This window comes from Artemia sp. Qi Xiang Cuo, chromosome 8 (genome assembly GCF_049724085.1).
Source record: "Artemia sp. Qi Xiang Cuo chromosome 8, ASM4972408v1, whole genome shotgun sequence".
NCBI lineage: Eukaryota > Metazoa > Arthropoda > Branchiopoda > Anostraca > Artemiidae > Artemia > Artemia sp. Qi Xiang Cuo.
Genome location: NC_142801.1, coordinates 48,886,372 through 48,901,883, shown reverse-complemented (window position 1 = coordinate 48,901,883; position 15,512 = coordinate 48,886,372). Strand labels below are relative to the sequence as shown.

General features: G+C 36.2%; 1 protein-coding gene across 2 annotated transcripts in view; it reads right to left on the bottom strand.

Annotated features, from left to right (window-relative positions):
* ed (hemicentin protein echinoid) overlaps positions 1-15,512 on the bottom strand; it is a 143,946-nt gene that overhangs the window by 85,479 nt on the left and 42,955 nt on the right. For both annotated transcript variants that reach the window (XM_089093520.1, XM_089093521.1), the window contains exons 3-5: positions 11,192-11,449; positions 5,448-5,644; positions 441-1,562 (exon numbers count right to left, since the gene is read on the bottom strand). In XM_089093520.1, the coding sequence (XP_088949646.1) occupies positions 441-1,562; positions 5,448-5,644; positions 11,192-11,449 (1,577 nt within the window). The remainder of the gene's footprint in view (positions 1-440; positions 1,563-5,447; positions 5,645-11,191; positions 11,450-15,512) is intronic.

Here is a 15,512-nt window from a genome sequence, read left to right as displayed (position 1 = left end):
GTTGATAGTGTTTTGCCGACACTAGCACCAGTTTCACTTTAACAAGTGACCGATAAGCTACGCTCTGCCAATTTCAAGATTTGTGCATCCCTTGAAACCGAGCATCAACAAACTTTTAAATTTACAACTTCAGCACAAGTAATCCTAAATGGCCGAAAACTGGTCTCAGTCGATGCCAAATTTACCAGGAATATTAAAATACCGTTCCACGAATTTTGTTGGAGATTACCTTTCAGAAATTGGCAACGATGATCCATGTATATGGCAAAAAAAATCAGGATAGCAAATTATTTACAAGAGGAAAGAGCGCATTTTTAATTGAAATAGTCAATTATTTCATATATGTTATAGGTATTTTCACAGAAAATGTTATTTAAAACAATCCAAAAATGAGAAAAAATTATCTAGGATCAAAAACATAATATAAAAAAAGTACATACGTTCAATCTTCAGTGACATCTTTGTTTCTGCCTTTCGGACTTCGTTCTCAAAAATACAAGAATATTTTCCAGAGTCAAAGGGCTGCAGCTGATTAATCCCAAGTCTTTCTTGACCTTCGAAGATTAGCTTGCTCGTCACTACAATCATTTTCCCATCTACGTTATGATCTTCTACCATAATTTTGAATAAGCCGTGCTCAGAGTCAATAACTTCCCCATTTTTGAGCCACGTCACTGTTGGCTTAGGCTTCCCAGAGGCAGCGCACATGAGGCTAAAACCTGGCTCTCCCGAGCTTCTTTGTACACTTTCGAGTAAGGATCTAGTTATTTGAGGAGGTTGATACACTTTAACTTCAACCTCAGCTGGTGCACCTAAACCAATTTCGTTCACGGCTTGACAAACATAAGTCCCTTCACTGGTTAGCTTTACAGGCTGAATAGTATATTCAGATGCAAGGGCTAAAGGGGGCTCAGATCCAGCTTTTTTCCACGTAAATGTTGCTTTAGGATAACCTTCCGGTTCTGCTAGACATCGTAGTATCAAGCTTTGCCCTTCAATTCCAACTGGATTGGAAGGTATGATCTTGGCAACACCTGGTTTATGCCGAACAAGCAAACGCATTGTTGCCGAGCCTTCGCGTTCTTTCCCGTCAATTGCATTTCGCGCATGACAGGAGTAGATACCAGCATTATGAACTCCAACATTGACAAAGCGTAAAACTTCTCCTTCTTGTTGGAAATCGGGTGTGTCCTGCTTCGTCCAATAAACTTTACTGACATCTGGGTTAGCACTTACATTGCAAACAAATGAAACGTCATCGCCAATTTGCACTTCATACTTCTCGTCTAACGATACAATTGGTGCATAAAGAGTGTCGAGTTTTAATTCAGCTTGTCGAGGTTCTCCAAGCGAGTTCTCGGCACTGCAAACATATATACCAGAATCTTCAATTTCAACATTTTTTAGGGTGTGACGATATGAGGTTGAAATGAATTGACCGTTCCTCGACCAGCGAACATTACTAACAGCAGGTTTGGCGTCCACAGAGCATGTCAAATGAGCAGTGCCACCACGTTCAACGCGGAGAGGGTTGTGCGGTCCAACTTCGATCCGAGGGAAATCTGAAAAAGGAAACGGATGTTATCTTGAGGAATTCCATACATTTGAAAATCTAATTTTTAACTTTAAATTTCAAACGAGCTTTTGTGCTTCCTTTGACGATCAACGAATTAGGTCAAGATTGGTCCTGAAACAGCTGCATAAATAACGTTACAAACTAGTATTTCTTATTTTGGAAGGTGGAGAAGGGATAGCCACATGAAATCTCTTATATTTAAACTAATTGAGGTGTTCCATACCTTTGAAAATCTAATTTTTAGCTTTGACTTTCAAACCAGCTTTTGAACTATCTTTGACGATCAATGAATTAAATTGCTCCAGGAGCAAAAGGATAAATAATATTACAATCCAATATTTATTTATTTTTTTTTTGGGGGGGGGGAGTGTATCGCTATGTTATTTTCTATATTTAAACTAATTGATATTCAGTTGCGTGGCGAGCATTCTATCCCGAAAAGGGTCCAAAGAATTATGGAATAAGACTTTTTAGAGGCATTGTATGATTAGAGACATATTTTAGGGGTTGAGAGTCCTCTATTCAGCCCCTGGCAATGCCGTCGATGGCGGTATTGCCATCAGAGATAAAATCTGAACATCCAAACATAAACCTTTCAATCAAGAAGCGGGTGAAGTTCAAGGGACTAACATCATTTGATGTTTATAAGGAATTGAGTTTCTAAAATGTCTCTGGCCAGATTGCTAACTCTGATTTATATTCGGCAAAAGGACTTCAATAAGATACGATGATTTGGTGAAATCCGAGGATCTCAGTTTATTGAAATCCTTAAATAAAAAAAATAAATCATTTTTTCGCTTCAATAAGCCTTGACAGTTCAATCTAACTCTTTTTTCCTTGAATTTTATTCCTAGAATATATTCACGTGCGGAAAATTGAGGCTTCAATGCTGAATGTGATAAGGACATTGTGCATTCTAGCTTTTACAACAAATCTCCTATAAAATTGATTTACTGAGTAGATTTTCAAATAAAAAGACAAAAAAGCACAGGCAAGATATTTCAAATTCAGGATTATGTCAAAAGGTTGATATGAGTCCTATTTTTACATTATTCACTATTGGAAGAAATTCATAAACAAAGCTAGAATAAACCAAATAATATGATCAAATACGCTACGTTAATAGATTTTTAAATATGGCTGTAGGAGGAAGCGAATCGTGAAATTGCTTGACGATTTTGAACTTTATGAATTTGAAACTTGAAAATAAAATTTTCAGCTCAGCATTGTAATGATTGGTAGAATCTCTTTTAACGTATCTAATTTGTTTATTAGAATAATTAGATGTTTCAGATTTTTTCCAAAATGTAATATATTTCCTTCTCTCATTTCAATGAATTATTGGAAATTCTTAAACTCCAAATCAAAGAGTTTGGGTAACTTACAAGAGCGAAACCTGGCACTAGTGTCGAGAAAAAAAATATGTAACACCTAGATGGGGTTGATAGTGAACACAAGCACCAGTTGACTATCAACTGGCTTTAATTTAAATATATTAAAGCTGAGCTGAGGGGTTGCCCATTTTTTGCCACCTAGTGTGTAACCCACGTCGGTGACTCCTAGACCTGAGCTGTTACCCAAGAGAGCAGTCATGACTGTAATTTGCCGATTCTAAGTTCTAGTTTGTCACTGTCAGGTTTTTAGTACGACCAAGGACCACTATGATGCTCCTGCCAATAGTGTTACAGGTTTTTCTACTTTTTTTTTAGTTTATCAGTAAACTTTTATTAGTGCTAGTGAGTAGCCGTAAAGAGGAGTTTGCTAAATCTAAATCCATATAACGTTCAACGATAGAATTATCTGATTAGAGACGCCACATAGAATTACAAGATTTAGATATAGAATTACAACGCTACACCTTGAAAACCGGCATATATATAGAGAATTACCGCTGAACACAGGGAATATTTCATAATTACAAATCACAAAGTGACAGAGTTCAAAACGAGAAATAAAAAACTCTGCAATTAGAAAATTATATTGCAGCTGATTTAAAACATTGGTAAACCTAAATGGCGCTATTTCGCAAGCGTTTGATAAGAAAATTCGAAATACGCAGCATTGAAATGCAATACACAATTGAAAGTGCATTGGAAGTCACTATACAGGGCGCATAGTGACTGACTTTGAAATTATTCGATTTAATCCATGACAAGCAGTAGGATTATGCTCAGATGAAAGACAATGAGAGTACTATCTTTTTTTGTGCGTTGTGCTCTACACCTCCCCCAATAGCTCTACAGTCATTAATACATGCCAGATCAGTTCTCATATTCTTCACTGGGTACAGTTTCTTAATCCTATACCACATTCATAGACTGTTCTTTAAATTCAGTTTAGACATTTTCTTTTAGTTTAGTATTAGAGCTTATTCTCCATATGGATTATTTTCTGAATTTATTTGCTTTTTACATCTTTGCTCCTTTGGGAGACATTTGCACACTTGTTTATTTCACTGAATTTCTACGGAGTGAAAGAAATCGAGAAAACACCTGATCATAAATATTCATGTAAGTTCAACGAGTTTCTTGTATCGCATTTCAAATTCATTTTATTTTGGGGAGAAAAAGCTTCTAAATTCTGTGAGAAATAACATTTGGAAAATCCTGTCTTTCCAAGTCTCGAGGAGCTAAAGATCAAAGTGTATTACAAGTCAATTTCCAATTTATTTAAGTGTAACTGAAATTGTCAAGAATCTCCTAATTCCACATAGAATACTAGGCGATATAAGATTTTGCAGGGTTCTTCAAGAATTTTGATCTGTAGAAATCGGTATCACACTTGGGTGACAGAATGCATTGGACTTGAGCAGAACAAATAAAAGTTCAATGTGATAAATCCTTTTATTAGACAATGACCTTTTCCGGAAACTTTATGACCCGGAAGTAACTATTTTGTTCTGTATAAATATCGTAATTTTGTTCCATATAAATATAATTCTGCTCTATGTTTGGTTGGTTTTGTTCTATATCTGTTCAATGATATGTTCTATAATATAAATATCTGTATAAGTAAGTGTAAAACTTTAGGTTATCTGCTGATGGCGATCAATGTGTATGTGATTGAAATACCCAGAGATTTTGTAACTGTTTTCACTGTCTAATAAAGCATTTATCCCTAATGAACTTTTATCTGTTCCTCATAGAAAGGCAGTATGGTCTTCAAAAATGCCTACTCTGAACAGGGAACTTAAAAAGGGGAGGGTTTTAACAGATACAACAAACGTGTGGGAGAATTTTAGCCCCTAGACCCGACATGTGACTCCTTTATCTTTGATTTCAATCGCCGTATGATTGAGGGAGTGAGCAACTTATCCTGACCACCTGACAGGGAAGAAGGCGTATTATATGGCTCGAAGTCTTACCAACTCCTTGGGAAAGCAAGCTCCTTCCCAACTATCTAATCTTCCTCTTCTTGAAAACCAACCTCTTCTCAAAGTACCTCATTTTAAATACCACCCTGTGTCACATGCTTCACAAATTGCCAGAAAGAGGAATGTTGTTATATGGTGTCTTGTTTCTGCTAACCAACTACACTGACGTAGCATTCAAAAGACAATCACAAAGTATAAAATATAAGTAAATCTATCAACACCAGCTCTCTCTCTGTCTCTCTCTCTCTCTCTCTCTCTCTCTCTCTCTCTCTCTCTCTCTCTCTCTCTCTCTCTCTCTCTCTCTCTCTCTCTCTCTCTCTCTCTCTCTCTCTCTCTCTCTCTCTCTCTCTCTCTCTCTCTCTCTCTCTCTCTCTCTCTCTCTCTCTGGTTGATAATGGCGTTTCAGGAAATAAATACCAGCTATTGACCTACAGTTTGTTTCTGAAATTAACATGATAATTTTTACCAGGGAAGAAAAAAAAAACATAGCAATCTTACAGTTTACAGCCAGGGTAAAGTTGACCTCTTTTCTCGAAGCATAATCAATTGCTTTATTGAACACGACACATCTGTATCTGGCACCGTCATCTTCCTTAGTTGGCGTAATGGTAATAGTCGATGTTGTTGGTTTCAGTCTATTCTCTGCATATTCAGTTTCACCAAGGAGCGGAGTTGCAACACCACTTTTGTACCATCTAGTGAACAACAAAAAATCAATTAAATTGCTAAAGCGCTGTCTACATAAATGGCCTATAATTTAGAATAGGTAGCGCTGGTCTATTCACATTTGCTTATTTAACGAGGAATCAAGAGTTTAAGAATTTTCTATTTAGGTCACTTTAAGTGTTCAGAAATTTAACCATTAAGAATCTAAGTTTAGGTGTTTATTACCAGTATCAAGAATTTAAGCGTTGCAGTTTAAGCTTTTATATATTATACTTTTAACGGCCTAAGATCATCTGGGGTAATACTAAAGGTGGGATCTAATATTTTTGTTCAAACACAGATGTATAGACTGTTTTCTTAAGGTAAATGATCCCTCCGAAAGAAGCAATTTTGTGACAAGACAGCAGCTGTGCCTAGCATCAAAAGGACAAGATACTTATATCATTGAATTCATTAGACTCCGATTTATCCCTTCACCGACCCATAATTTTATATTTCTTGGACTTTGTCTTGGAGAAGGATTTAAACTTCCTTAAAAAAGAAAATGGAAAATTGTCAGTTTTTCCATTATTTTAAAATTAAGTCTCAATACATTTTCAATTTAAAAGACTATGTACACCAAACTTAAAAAATATAATTCGGCAGATGGATAGAGCTATATCTCGGGAGTGGAATGAAAGCGATCTTATTGCCTTTTGTTGATATATTACAACCGTTGTAGAGCAGAAAAAATATAGTTGTTCATCCATTGACGCATTGCAGAACCGGTTTTTTTCGTTAGTTTTGTTCAGCTTAGCGTGAGACAAAACAAAGAGAAGTGACAGAATATATGAGAAATATATAATTTGGGCTATATATTTGCACATAAGGGGGGGGGGGTAAAATTATTTGGACAGTGTGAAGTTCGAAAACAATTCTTACTTCATAATATGCAGAATAATAGTACTTAACACATTAGGCATGCAGACGACAAACCCCCATCCCCTAATGTGCAAATATATAGCCTAATTTGTTTCTAAAATATAATATTTTTATCCTACTTAGATATATTACATTAGGATTGAGCGTCAGAGAAACAGGTTCTACTTAGATGAAGAATATTAGGTCGGTGCCATATCATACAAGATATTGAAAACCAAATTTGGTTCTCAAAATATTCAGAAATTTAAATATTTTTAGATGTGTTGTATTTTCTGTTCTAACTAGGGAAAATATTCCTAAATTGCAGCTTTTGATATCAAATTTATTATTGCGGAACGATAAATTTCCCCCTAGCTACATTCCGGTTGATCCTAAAAAACGAGTGTTTTTTCAAACGTCAATAAGATCGTCGATAAGAGTCAGAAAACCATATAAAATATTTTTTTTACGTTTTCCGTTTTTATTAAGCGTCAACTTGCAGTTGAATTATCGTGGCTATTTGATTTATTTTGTAAATAGTTAGAAGTCGTTTCTATGTGAGGTGTTCCTTTACTAAACATAATAACGAAGTCCACTCCTTAGCATTATTATTGGCGAGATAGCCTTCAACAAAAAAAAATAAACAAATAGTATTCCTCAAACTAAGAAGATATAACTAGAAAACGTATAAAAAATGAGCTAATCTTTTGTTTTGTCAAATTGCGTAACTCTGGCCCAGATTTCTTTATTAATTTGACATGTCTATGTTCAGAATATGGTATTTTTGTCTTATAGCCAGCACACTCAAGATCTTATATCGCGAACATGAGACAATAACCGGTTTTCATGGTCTTTATACCAGACAACATTACCTTCGGCTCGGTGAGAAACTACATTATTGCTATATTTTAATCAAATATTTAGTTTGAATTCTGGTTAGGTTACGTTAGTTTAGGTTACGTATTTAATATAATGCGGTATGGGTGGCCCCCCTTCTATAACCCTTCTTTGCAGTTTTCATAATTTTGTTGATAAAGTATTATATTTTCATCATTTTTTGTTGTATTTCATTAGTATTAACCAAACTTCGCTTCTCGCCAGAACTTGAGTGTGGTGGCTATAAGACACAAGTACCCAGAACTGTGATAAGAGGAGCCAGGCAAAATCAAAAGAAATTTCCCATGGACAACATTAATTTTTTGGGTTATATGATTTTTTTTTAAGGATCAGACACTGCCGAATATTTCCAACACAATTTAAAATACTTTCCACAAGAAAATGTGATTTTATATGTAATTCTGTCACTGATCCTCCGAATTCATAATTATGTCATCTTCAAAGACATAATTACTGGACCTTTCGACTACGCTGATCAAAATTGCTATCTTGAAATTTGTATTTGCTGTCATATACTGCCAATCACTTTTGACTATTAAAAAGGGCACTAGAACTTTCAATTTCTAATCGAATGATCCTCTTTCAAATTTTTAAAACAACTCCTTCTATACCAAGTGCCCTTACCCAAAAAACAATAATAATACATTGTGCCTAGACCCCGGCGCCACGCCAGCGTATCGACCGCCGTATCGACTTTGATAAGAGAATGGTAAGGGAGCCAGGCAAAATCAAAAGAAATTTCCCATGGATAACATTAATTTTTTGGGTTATATGATTTTTTTTTAAGGATCAAACACTGCCAAATATTTCCAATACACTTAAAACACTTTCCACAAGAAAATGTCCGGAATCACATGTGATAATGAAGCAACTGGTAACAATAAAGACAGAAAAAAAGAATAGAATCTTTCCTTTTATTTGATCCACAATATCGAAAGTTTGTAGTGAATACATATCGACATAACATGATACCATATAATTTAGGGTAATTAAGATATCTTTCTTTGAGCGAATCCTTGTTCTGTCAAACTCTATGGCTTCGGGCTTAGTTAGGAATTATACGACTCAAACTCCGAGTGGCTCAAATAAAGAAGGTGCTAGGGGGAAGACATATTGCTTACTAATCGGATATAGTACGTTCCAAATTACAGGCAATTTTGGATTTACACATAAGTTACTGGTTACTGCCTGCGTCTTCATAGCATGTAGACTAAGGCCAGCAGTACGCCTAATTACATTTCATTATAATTTCGTTCGGAACGAAACCCTATCAAAATAGTAACATTCTAAGGAAAAAAATCCATTATTGAAAGTTCGAGTTTTAGAACTTCTCCCAAGATCCCTTATTAGTGTTTTTTTCCAATTCAGAAGACCTAAAAGCGAAGAAAGATATTGATAGTTACATATCTTAAGATCGTAAGTGCTGTATTATATACATTATATCCTACATTATATGTTTATCGTCATTGCTTTTGAGTAACGTGAGTATTGTGAGCAGTAGTAAGTTTCGAATTTAAAATTCCATGATGGGTCATTTATATATTCTGAAAACGTATCCAAATAAACCCAGCGCTCTGGAATATTGCAGTAATTTAGAAGATGGTTTGTAGCTTTTTTTTGTCAAGCTGTATTTGTACCCAGCCTCTTAAACTCAGCATTTTTTCCACTCCTGAAAACAAGTGTATTTCGTTTTGTTCCACTAAGTAATTTACGGTGTTCTATACATATTTTCTATGTTGATACGTATGGACAATCTCCGACTACCAAATGCAGCGCTCCATTGGCAACCATCGGGTCCACGCCGCAGTGGCAGATCCAAAAACACCCCGCGTTGAACGTACTAGACAGATCTCCGTAACCTGCACGCATCAATACAACCTCAGTGGGAGGATATACTGGCAGTAGCAAACCTGCGGTAAGATTGGCGGCTCCTTTTTGATGGCATGTGTGCCTCTGGAGGCACAGGCGGGTCTAAGGTCTAAGGTAATATATACATATATGCGAAATTTTCTTAACAGGATATCATGAACTTTCTTCATGAGTCAGGTGGTTATAACACCACCTGAAAAGTGGTTGTGTATTCTAAAATTCAAAGTATTATTTTCACACATCTATGGCAAATAAACTTTTCTTCAATGGTTGGTTCTGAGCTTTAATTCTTTAATATTCACTTGTCAGTTGATAAACTTACTGGCAAATACTCTATACATAAAGATTTCTGCAATTTCTTCATATGTAAAAATCACTAGAACATGCTTCCCAAATTTGTATGAAGACCAGTTCCATAGATATATGTGGAGAGGGGGAGAAAAGAGAACCGTGATTTTTTATTCCCCCTTCTCCGGAAAAATACCATTTTTTTATATTTTTACTTTATTTTCTAGGTGTTCCATATAATTTGTATGTTTTCAGGGTTTTGTTCCAAACTCCCCCTCCCTCTCCAAAAAAAGTACTTGCCTACTCGCCAAATAACACTTATATTAGAGTCTAATTATAAATGGTGCATGATTCATTTGGAAATACCGAAATTGAAAGCTGCCGGTGATTTAGGAACACATATTGTTCACGATTTTTTAACACGAATTCCAGTAGCTTATACAAGACTTATATATAAACAGAAGTTTGTATGTCTTTGCCCTGAATATCTGCCAATACATATTTTAGGTTGGACTCGAATTGATCTCTTGTATTTTGAGATAATGGTTTGCTAAACTGAGAGAAAATACATAAGGTGAAACTGATTCCTATTAGGATTAGTGCCAGGTTTTACGTTCAGAACTATGAGTTATTTACATCACGTAAGAAAACAGTATTTCAAATCCTAACGAGCAAGTTTATGATTCAGAGTCTTTGGTTTAATTATCACATGTGATTTTAACTTGGATGATGTCCTAAAATAATATCTTGTATCGATAATACGGCATCGTATAGAATAAAATTTACTTCATTAATGCAAAGATTTGGACAATAATTTAAACTTTGGACAATAATTTTTAACCTGTCAATTCTAAAAGACGTTATGCAAACGTACCATTCTTTGCCGTAAAAGAAAAAACTATTTGACCGGAAAGAAAAAATAATTCTATCGCATAAAAAAATAATTTCTGCTGTTTATTTTCTCTTTCCTTTCTTTCAATTCGCGGAATTTTACAAACGAGGGGATGCCCACTCAGGCCTGGATTTACCAGTATGTCCACTAGGCCCAGCTCTAGAGGCGCACAATGCCAGGGGACGCAATATATAATCACTGAGTAGTTTTTTCTCTTAACAAAAACTGGTCAAACGCTTGGGCCTAGGAGCGTCTAGGCTTTAAATCAGGCCCTGTGCCTACTCCTCTCATCTATCTGACGTGGCCCTTATTTAAAAATCCTCATAAATATTCTAAGCCAAGTTTTATGAGTTTCATTTTCAGCAGACCTTCTTCGACGAATAGTTTACGAACAGTTTACCTATTTGTTGACTGCCTTGAAAAACAGAACTGTTCTGGCTCACTTATATATAGGTTAGCATTCAGTGGCGTCAATTGGGGTGGGGTGGTAGGGTTCCTGTTCCCCCTCCCTACATTTGAAAATACCTTTTGGGGATATTTTCATTGAAAAACATTTTTTTTTTGTATTTTCATTAAGGGAATTTGCTCCCCACCTCGGCATCAAAAGTTAATCCCCCCTCTAATTGAAGTCACTGCGAGAGTTTTGAAAAATCAGTACTAAAAATTTAGGATAATGTTAATTTTATTCAAGATAATGTTTTTCCAGGCTACTGATTGGTCCTATACTTACGTTATGGTTGGGCTCGGACTTCCCCCAATACTGCTGCACATTAGTTCATATGGCTTACCCTCAGTTGCCACTGGTTCAGACGGATTTATGATGGGTGGCTCGGGTGGGACAAGGACTGTGAGGTCAATAGTGTGACTGAAGAGGTCATGCCCGATTCCAGCTTCTTTTGCCTTGCACACAAACTTCGCATTATCTCGATCATAGGTTGCCGACAGTATTTCAAGGTCGTATAAACCTTTAGTTAGGTCGTGCTTTAACCTGAAATGAAAAATAAATAAAGGTATGGACAGGAAAAATTTGTCGAGTGGGCATTTTATATTTTAATTTAATATCAATGAACATTGTTAGATATGGCTAAGAATAGTTGAATGTCAATAATTTCAACGTTCCTCATTGTAAGATAAACTAAACTAAAAACAAACTAAATTGAAGTAACTGATAACAAATTTGTTAGTTAAGTAACTTCTTTGAAAGGATTTACATGGATTTACACCAGCAAAATTTCCTCCCGTCTTTTCGTATTAGATTTTCTTTGAAGTTCAATAAGGCCGACATTGCTGCTGTCGAGCCCCCCCCCCCCCATACTAGCAGATAGGTCCACCTGGAGGAGCAAAGTTGCTATGCTCTCTACGCCACATAAACCTTTTTAGTCGAGTTTTCGTATTAGCAAGAGAAGGAGCTAACTTTAAAGCAATGCTGGCTATAAAAATACAGGGACTGTTTTATTTACTATTAATCTGTGTCTAAATCTGCATCCACGAAACTTAGAATCTGTAAATATTCAGTTCAGTCGGCAGCCAGAGGAACTTCTACCGGGACGTTTATGATTTTATCCTGAATTGCCTACATTTTCGAAATTGTCGACTGCAGCCTCCCCCAACTAGGACCCTAAAGGTAACAAGTCCCAGTGCAAATGGCTTGCATAGATTTTATATTCTAAAATAAGCATACAATCGATATTTGTCTTGGCCTATCGTTAATTTTGAGTTTAAGCTCAGAAGCACTTCCGGAAGAAATTAACTCACGACCCAAATGTGACCTAAATCAAGTCATTTTACTTGGGGTTTATCGCACTTTTTTTTAATCAAAACCAAACAAAGGTTAAATGATTACTACTGCTTGCAGTTAAAGAGTCTCGCCATCAAAATACTGGTTATTAGAGAATGTAGCTTATTATTTATAGATATATTGTTCCATTTTAGAGTGGTTTCCCGTTATACGCATGTAACGATAGAGGTTGAAAATATTACCGAGATATATAGCCCAAACTTTCAAAGATACATAGCCCAAACACTGAAATGTTACTATCCTAATAGTACTAGAACTTTTCCCCCGAGCTTGTACGTCGTCTATCGAAAGCAGCGTTGTAAAAACAAATAGTAATTCTGCTTAGTTTGATATATTCAGCTTCAAATGGGTTTGACAATAACAGTATTTCTATTTTCCATGTTTTGAATGATGCTCTTTTTTCAGTTAGCTGTTTCAATTAATTATACGTAGGCTAATATGTCCCTTCTAGTCAATAAGGGGCAAGCCTTAAGAGGCAATTGCGCCCATTTACGGAATGTAGAGGGAGGGGGAACTTACTTTTCAAAATCTAGGGGGGAGGGGCAATTTTTCGGGACACATACAAAAGCTATTTTATATAAAAAAACAAAAAAGTGTTTTCAAAACCAATGGGAAAAAGTCCCTCTACAACTGACGCCGCTGGTCAGTGGCAGGCTTAGAGGAAAAAACGAATGGCCGGAGATAGAAGACAGGACAGCTACCTTGAGCATTGCTCCTGTCAAACTGACATATTTAAGGGCTCCGACGCTTCGAGCTTAGACAAAAACTAGCTTAAATCTTTTTCTAAAGACAATCTAAGCATTCCCAGATATATAAATGAATACAGATGGAATTTCACAGCGTAGAAAACGAACCTTCATTTTGAAGACCAGAAAGAAAGATAGAAACATTCCTGTTTAACCGGCTTTGTGCCCAAAATTGTTTGATGACAAACCTGGCATAGAAGGAAGCATTTAAGGAACTAAAGTCATGTAGGCCCAATACGCAATGTGGCGGTTTTTACCGAGCGTTTGTTTTACCGACCGTTTTTTGGGCGAGCCATTGCTACTCTTTCGTTTGGGCACAGCCCCCTGACACTTCAAACTTCCTTGAATTTGTGGACATTTCCCCATCAAATTATATATATTTATTTCCATTTAATTCCATAGGCCACCATCTCGACGTAGGCGTTAAAATAAATGGTACTGGTGCATTATGCGGGCCCACCGCTATAAACTATATCATGGAAACAAGTCACGAAACCCGTCAAACGGGCATTTGCAACAGACCGCTATAGATAATTGGTTGCAAAGCGTTGTTTCTCAATGAGTTACAATGTTTAAACGGTTGTTTTCTGGCGTTTAGGGGGGAAAAGGTACCTAGGTTAAGTTAGGTTACGTATTTAATATATGCTATGCTTTATCCTACCCCACCCCTAATGTGAAAATATACAGGCCAAATTTGTTTCTGAACTATTATATATTCATCTTATTTTATTTTATTTCATTAGCATTAACCAAACTTGACTTCTTCGGGGTGCCCGCATAATGCACCAATACCAAATAAATGATCGTTTATTCTGCCGTTCGTTTACTTTATTGACTATAGACGGCTGCATTACCGCCGTTGACGTTTGTTTTAACGAGCGCTTTTTTTACGGCCTAATGTGTGCGTGACAATACTATCCTATGCACCTCTAAGAAACGCTCGGTAAAAAAGGCCAAGTTTATCTCAGCCCTTACGCCTGTGACTGGCGATAAGAAGTCCATTGATGGCTTTGGGAAACGAAAAACGATCTTCAAATTTCCTATTTATTCCGTCTTGCGCAGGGAGGGGCAGTTTTGATTAAGTACTTATGATTGATATTGTACATAAACACAATCTTTTAGTCTGACCTCAAGACTTGGGAAGTAAGCGAATACAAAAATAAGAATTTGCTTCAAGAAAATATCCAAGGGGCTCTTCCCTCAGTCACCACTTATAGTCACTTGATGAACAGGCTATAATAGTTTTTCAACATGTAGTCAAATCGATCCATCACCCTTTAATAACTTAGGTTGCAATTCATGTCCCAGAGGGGTACCTTGATTGCTGTTTTCACCCCCATTCAACCCTATTGCAGACTCTTGACATGGAAAAATTGACAGAAGATCGACGGGTAGGCAATTCGCATCTTGAATTTTAGCGAAATCATAAAATTCAAATTTTGTCATTTGGAAGGAGTGAGGTTTTATTTTACAACCCTATTGTACTATCACAATTAATTTTATGAAAGTACTGCTTGCAGCTGCAGGGAGAGACGCGCATAACCTCCAGACATATCTTTAGGAATTTGACCAAAGAGTGGTAACTTACAAGAAAGAGAACTGGCGCTAGTGTCAACCTCAAACCTCAACGCCATATAGCGTTTGGCGAAGCTTGGCATTTTTTTTTTTTTTTGTAATAATAAAAATAATTAATTTTTGTGTAGTTGATAAAATTAGTGTATTAGTAAGAGTCTGATCTCAGTTCAGGACAGAAAAACGACTACAAAGCTCGAAAAATACCAAGTGTCGCCAAAAGCTAGATGGCGTTCATGTTTTTGCCGACACAAGCGCCGGTTCCCACTTTTATAAGTCCCCCATACTCTTTGATTTGGACTGTTCATATTACAGGAAATCCTAGAAAAGGGGTACTACCATTTCGACTAACCGTCACAAGCGCTAAGCGTCATAATATCTAACCGTCAGAACCATTAACTGTCATAACATCTAAAAGAATTTATAAGTTTATATAATAGTAATAAGTATATAATAGTTTAGAAACAAATTTCGGCTATATATTTGCACATCAGGGGGGCGGGGGTAAAGCATAGCATCAATTAAATATCTAACCTAACCAAGGTACCTTTTTCCCCCTAAACCCCAAAAAACTAAAGTTTTAAAATTTTAGATGTTATGACGGTTAGTGGTTCTGACGGATTTTGTCGATGTCCTTACGTTAGTGCTCCTGACTTTTATATGTTATGACGCCTTCCCCTAGAATAGTCTTACCTTACAGGCTATATCTGAAATTGTTTTCTTCAAAAAAGGTTAAGTGACGATTCGAGTGGAAAAATAACGCAATACGTACTATTTAAATTTTGGACGACATGAACGTTACTTTTGAAACTAGCGTTAAGTTATCTTAGCAATGTCAACACAAAAAACAAGAAAATAAGTTCTGTTCTTGAAGTAGATCATTTTCTATGATACTTTTCTCTTCCGTTGTGATTCATTCAATTCCAAAATTCAGT